The sequence below is a fragment of the Schistocerca cancellata genome, chromosome 2 (assembly GCF_023864275.1).
Source record: "Schistocerca cancellata isolate TAMUIC-IGC-003103 chromosome 2, iqSchCanc2.1, whole genome shotgun sequence".
In the NCBI taxonomy this organism is placed as follows: domain Eukaryota; kingdom Metazoa; phylum Arthropoda; class Insecta; order Orthoptera; family Acrididae; genus Schistocerca; species Schistocerca cancellata.
This window is the reverse complement of record NC_064627.1, coordinates 645,030,176-645,036,763: the sequence shown is the minus strand read 5'-3', so window position 1 is coordinate 645,036,763 and position 6,588 is coordinate 645,030,176. Positions and strand designations below refer to the sequence as shown.

The following is a 6,588-nucleotide window of genomic DNA, read 5'->3' as shown; positions in this document are numbered from 1 at the left end:
TTGCAGTGTTTAGATTTGATTGTGTTTAACAATATGTGCATGTTGGTATCCAAGGACAGTTATCAGTGTAACAGGGCATTATTTTCGTCGCGCAAGAATTAGCCATTGCGTGTGACTGTTTCATGAGAAAGCCGTTCTCAGAATTATTGATAAGCATTCTCTACATTCCTTTAGAGATAGTCAGATGCAGTTTGCATTAATTGCTATCACATTATCAAGAGAAATTAGCGCAGTTATGTTCGTGTTTAAAAGTGGCTTAAGGAAATTCTAGATCATATAGATAGTGAAAGGTTTTGGCATAAATACGGTTTCCATTTACTAAAAGTAAAAGTCTATTCTTTTCAACTTTACAGAATGTATTAGTTTACCTTGCAGGTTTTTAGGCGTAGAAAATCAAGTTCTTGCTTTGAAATTTCTCAATATATTTCCAATATGGGATGTTAGATATACAGTTCCTTTTATCTTTATCTTCTGTGATGTGTTCTGTGTCTGGCTCTTTCTTCGCTGTATCTTGTACTGAGTCAACCGTGAAGCAGTAAAGTCATTGGCAACTGCAGTTTGTTTCACTATGTTTATTTCCTCTTTATTTCCTGTTTTCTTCGTTCAAAGATGTTTCAGTTTCCTTGTGCAGCGTTGACCCATAAGTCTCTTGTTTATGAGTGTTTGGTAGCATGGAGTTGGAGGGATTGTGGTAGTGTTCATTGTATTTTTCTTATACATTTTGAATATGAATGTATTGTTGTGTCTTCTGGTATTTAAATTCAGGCAACTGGTGATGTCATCATGTTTTTGTTGCACTGTAAGTGCAATTATCTACTACAGACAACTGAAACAATTTGGAGTGTACTCTATGACTCGGACATCCTCTTTTAATTGTATGAGTGAGTTACCTACATGTCTTCTATAAAATACAGTTTTCCGTAGGCAGGATTGCTGTCTGTTAAACAGATTCTGTTCCGAATGGTTTGTATATGAATCAACTATGCGAAAAGTTATTTATGATCCCATTGCTATGCTATTTGACAGCTTACAAATTTTCTGTCAAAGGTAAAATAATTGGAGCTTTGGGACAGCTAGAGGAGTATCACCAATTTAACATGCTCTGTGTATGCAAGTTTCTTATGTATCATAACGTTCTTTTAGATTTCTGCTGCAGATTCTTTCTGTAGATTTCTGCTGTTTGAGTGAAGGCTGGCAATGTCTTGTGGTATAAAGATCGATCATTAATTAAAAATTGCACGTGCTTTGTATATTACAGTAAAGACAACAGAACACTGCAGCACCTTATACATCATAAACGTCACGAATAAATGGAATATCACAGGAGAATAGTACTTGAAAATGGGTATGATTTATCGAAACATGTGATTTAAAATACAAATGAAAAGAAAATTGTGACTGGTAGCAGGAAAGGTATTTTAAGAATGAGCCGTAATGACCGGACTCATTGTTCGTATGATTAGGAGAGCAAGTATTCTCCTGATATTATGAAAGCTATTCTCTTGAGTGCTTCACATGCCTTAATATGCCTTACATGTTCAGGATGAACAAGTTGGACACCATCGCATCTTTAACGCACAAGAGGAATGTATCCAGAATTAGTTGACAGACGTAGGAAAGAAAATTTAATAAATAGAGAATTATGGAACAAATCTAGGAGCATGCCACAAATTCTGCAGAAACAGCAGTAAACTGCTTAGTACGGGAATCAGGTACGATTTATGACTATTTGCAGGAATAAAATTTCGAAAATCAGGAAAATATTGAAGACATAAATCTCATTGTTGCTACTTCCTCCACCTGCATAAACAGTAAAGAGCGAGGTAGAAGGGAAATGTTGCATAATGAGTGCATAACGCTTCATAATGTTAGCATAATAGATCGTACTCTAGCTAAAAGCTTACAAAAGAACCGAAGTGACATAAATGCTCATGACACACATAAAGTTTCAGTTGTTGGTACACTGTGATGGGTAGAGAGAACACTTTTGTGGAAGGACTAGTGACTAATTGGTGCCCATGCTAGTCGCGCAAACAAGTACGATACCTAATAGTACGCTGAGAACTGAGATATCTCTAGCGTTTCATTTGCTGTGATGCTGTCTACAGCTATGACGCCCGTTTAGTTAGAAAAGAATGCACAGTGATAGCCAGACAAATTCACGTGAAACGTTCTTGCACCTTCTTTTGTGTCGGGGCACTGTCGTGTACGTGAACTGTGATAATCTGTGGTTAGCTCTAGAATGCTGTTCAAAACGTTATCCTTATAAACTGCGTTCTCTACCAACGTTCAGTCGCGAACAGTCACACTGCATGTTACATGTTGTCATTTACAGACGCAGCTGTGGGATACATCGAGATGGAGCAGACACAAAGAAACGGGAAGGAGTCCGACTATAGTGAAGAGGTGTCCCGATGGAGAAGTGGGAACACGTCCAGTCGGCCGTAAGCGCGTGCTGGTCTCTCGTGAGGCGGCGGTTCTGCAGCTGTGGCCTGTTAGACCGCCGTGTGGGCGGCCAAGGGTCACGTTTCCACCACTGTGGTCTTTGTAGACCCGTCCCTCATGGTGATGTTGCTGAAGATGCTCCTCCTGCCAAACGGGAAAAAATTCATCGTCAGATTGAAGTCTGTCAAACAAAATAACACAATCAAACTCTCTACTCACCCTATAATACATTTTAATCCTTCTGCTACCAAGACTATTTTACATCTTCGGGATACTGAGAGGGAGAGAGAGAGTAATACAGCTACACTGGGACAACATTGCAAAAATATTGTCACTGAACGTAACAAAGTTACAAAATAATTCAGAATGGCAATTATTAATGTAAACTAATGGTATGTTGGAGATCTGAAGCAATCATTGAGGGACTACTGTGCAAATATACAGAATTTAGGATACCATGAGTGTAGTTACTTTACTGATAGGATACAAAATCAAAATTGTAAAAACAAACAAATAAATTTAGTCCTTGTAGGTGACATCTCCTAACATTGAGAACATTTAGATATAATTGTGTGTCCTCTCTGGTCTTAGCACCTTGGTTGTTTGCACATTAAGTAGATGAAACTAGTTTCCTGGTCTTAGTTTCAGGGACACAATGAACACCCGATTTCCGTCGGTTATTTGGAAGACTCTTATTTGCTACAGATGTCTTCAGTAGAACATGCCTTCTTTACTTGAATTTCAATAGCTTCAATGGGTCTTACAATTTCTGTATGTAGCCTAGTTGAGCATTGTTAGAGCTTCCATGTGAAGGTTCGATAATTTCAGGATACTTTCCGGAGGAAATTGCCTCCTCCTTCATGCTGAATCCATATTTGAGTCTGGACATTTTTGTAAGCACAGAATGCATGCATTGGGAGCCATTTCCACGAATATTCAATGTGGACAATGTCTTATTGTACGTGCACACCTGTATTGTCTTCTAATCATATCATCCATGTTTCCCTTACTATGCTTACTATAGTCAGCAGTTATGACAGGTACTTTGGATTCTTTTTCCTCTTCAACATAGTCGTCATGGTGTTGGACTGAGAGCAGACTAACTCACTTCCTTTTATATTTAAATATTAGACAATAGTCTTCATATTTGTGAATCCAAATAATAAAGACTTTTCCTCTTTTATTGCATTAAACAAAAACTCTTCTGGTATTTTTCTTATGTTCTCTATTAGATTCCAACTAACCTTGAGATCCAACAGTTATTCAGTTACCGGTATGGATGTAAAAAAAATTGTCTGAAGTGATTCCCCTTCCAGACTGAAAATATGGTTGAACCATATCTAACGTAAGATTCACTTCTCTCTGGCTATCCTTCATGCCTATATATATATATATACTTGTAGATTACTTACATATCAGTTTCCAGCATCTTCAAAAATGGTTCAAATGTCTTTGAGCACTATGGGACATAAAATCTGAGGTCATCAGTCCCCTAGAACTTAGAACCACTGAAACGTAACTAACCTAAGGACATCACACACATCCATGCCCGAGGCAGGATTCGAACCTGCGACCGTAGCGGTCGCGCGGTTCCAGACTGAAGCGCCTAGAACCGCTTGGCCACGCCGGCCGGCCAGCATCTTCACATTGGCACATTTTTTCAACATCATATTTACTCGAAATGGACAGTTGCCACGGAAAGTTGCCAGTTTTCATCAGTAGAGAGATATTCATTAGTGCTGCAATTACTTATGCATGCATTCACAACAATACATAAAACCTCTCCTGCTCCATGGAGCTTGTCATTTGCATATGAAACTCTGATATTGTAACTTCTTGTGTCATGAAATCTCAGAACAACTCATAATACTGGAAATCTACTACGTGGCACAACACGTGTGCAAAATAAATTACGAAAATTTGGGTTGCTCGACTATAGCTAGGAAATTCTAATGGGATTACCACGAGTCTTTCCCGCAGCCATCAGTACGGAAGTAAATGCCAACAGCTCCTGGTTTGTTATGTTGTGCAATTCTTTATGTTGTTCAGGGTGAGTTTCCTTGTATTTGTCAAAGACTTATTGATCTCTTTCATTAATATGTTTACACATAAATAAAGTTAGTTATCATGAAAAAGGAGGGTAAACATATTTACAATTGAATATACCGTTAGACTGAGATTTATTTCTGGGGTTTGTTAAAGAAAAGTTTTAAATGCGCTTCTTTGTCGACGGAAAGGTGCAGACAGCCAGACGACCTCTCAGATGAAATGGTACATGTGAATAGGTTGGATCTTCATTCTTAGTGACCTCTTCTGATACATTTTCTGTCACTGGATTTTTCCGTCATTTGATGGATTTCACTCATTTCTACGGCATAGTCAACTTCTCCATCAACTTCAGCATTATCGTTTTCATCTTAATCATACCACAAATTATACATACCACGATCTTCGTCAGGCAGATCATTTGGATTATCAATAATTGTAATAATTTCAGATTGCTGCAGACTTCAACGCTTGTCCATGTTTACTCTCAGAAGTTCAACCTAAGAATGCAACAGATCAAAAAAATAACAGAGAACTATTATAAATTCATTGTTATCATTGTTTTCCTAGTGCAACAATACTTTCGAGCTGTACCAGAGTCTTTAACAACAATGCCAGTAAATGTGACAAGAGCATGGAGTGCAATCTCCAAATGATGATTGCTGATTAAAACAAATTTATAACGGTCTTCAAAAAGTTTGCAGAAACTAATGGTAAGCTAAGCTGCAAATCTCGCATTAGCCCATAAACGCAAGTTGTCATGAGCAAAATAATACAGAAATAGCGATATTTTTTTGCGAGAATCTAACAGTGACGTTGCTCTTTACCTAGGTTTCGTTTGACGCAGCACATATGTTTTCGTATGGTGAAGGTGGGATACACAGGAATACAACCATTTCGTTTGCATTTGATGAAATTTTTGTTTTCCGTCTGAATGCATTTATATTTGTGCTGTTTGAATTTAATTTTCATCTTATGTCTTCCACAGTCTCATAAACACAGCTCTGTTTTGCCATTTGATCCCAACAACCGGTCGCTTGGTCTTGTTAGTGCTGCTTCAGAGGAGTAAGGTTGAGCACACACCTTCCCTTCCAACAAGTTACGACTAGCCTTACACACCTGAGTGCTTCAACAAGAGAGAACAAGTCGACGACTATACAGCTCCGGATCTGCGATATTTCCGAACTGGGGCAAAAGCTTGATATTGCCCCCCCGCCCCCCCCCCCCCCCCCCACCGCCTCTATCGAGTGCTTTTGATAGGACGTCAAAAATTTAAAAGGAAATCATTTTTCCAAACATATATTCATTTTGTAGCGCACATCTTTCTGAAGAATTTGGTATATAAAGCATATATGTTCGAGGAAATGTGAGACATGTTATTCAGTCTTGAGTGTGCCAAAGTGCATTGTGACACCTCTTCACACAGCATTCTTCTATCGCAAATCACTGTATTTCGCTCTGTGGAATTCAAACGTGTATATTTAGTAATGGAAGCTATCAATCTGGTGCCTCTCCTACTTCCAGTCAGCTTTTTAATATCCTAACCCCCTTAAAGAAACTCACTATTAACACTGGGTAGGGTTATTTGTGACTGGGAGATTCTCTTCCTTTGGGCTTTTGTCCCGCTCCAACGCGGGGTCGGCTGTGTTATTACGGATCGGGCAGTGTTAGTTGAAGAGGGTGGCTGGATGCCCTTCCTGCCACACCCCTAACCCCCCGGCATGTAAGTAGTGTACCCCAGCTGACCGCATCGAGTGTAAGTCATGAAATAGTGCGAACGTTTTCAAATGTATGTGAGTCATGTAACTGAGGCGGAACGTGGGAACCATCCCGATATTCACCTAGCGGGATGTGGAAAACGGCCTGAAAGCCATCCGCCGTGCGGATTCGATCCGGGACCGGCGCGCCTACCCGAGTCCAGGACGCAGCGCATTAGCGCTCTCGTCTCACCTGGTGGGTGATTTGTGACCGGGAGAATAAGCACTCTTTATTGTCTGTTAATTAACAAGTTTCTCTTTTGTGTGACATGAAATTAAATATAGGAAACATAAAACCAGTAAAGTCAAGAGACAAGCAAACAGTCTACATTTCTTCAAT

General features: G+C 39.3%; 1 protein-coding gene across 2 annotated transcripts in view; it reads right to left on the bottom strand.

Moving 5' to 3' along the window:
- Positions 1 to 438: 438 nt before the first annotated feature.
- Positions 439 to 6,588, bottom strand: part of LOC126162313 (neuropeptide CCHamide-1 receptor-like) — a 706,059-nt gene continuing 699,909 nt past the window's right edge. For both annotated transcript variants that reach the window (XM_049918737.1, XM_049918738.1), the window contains one exon: positions 439 to 2,589. In XM_049918737.1, coding sequence (XP_049774694.1) covers positions 2,523 to 2,589 — 67 coding nt within the window. In that variant the 3' untranslated portion in view covers positions 439 to 2,522. The remainder of the gene's footprint in view (positions 2,590 to 6,588) is intronic.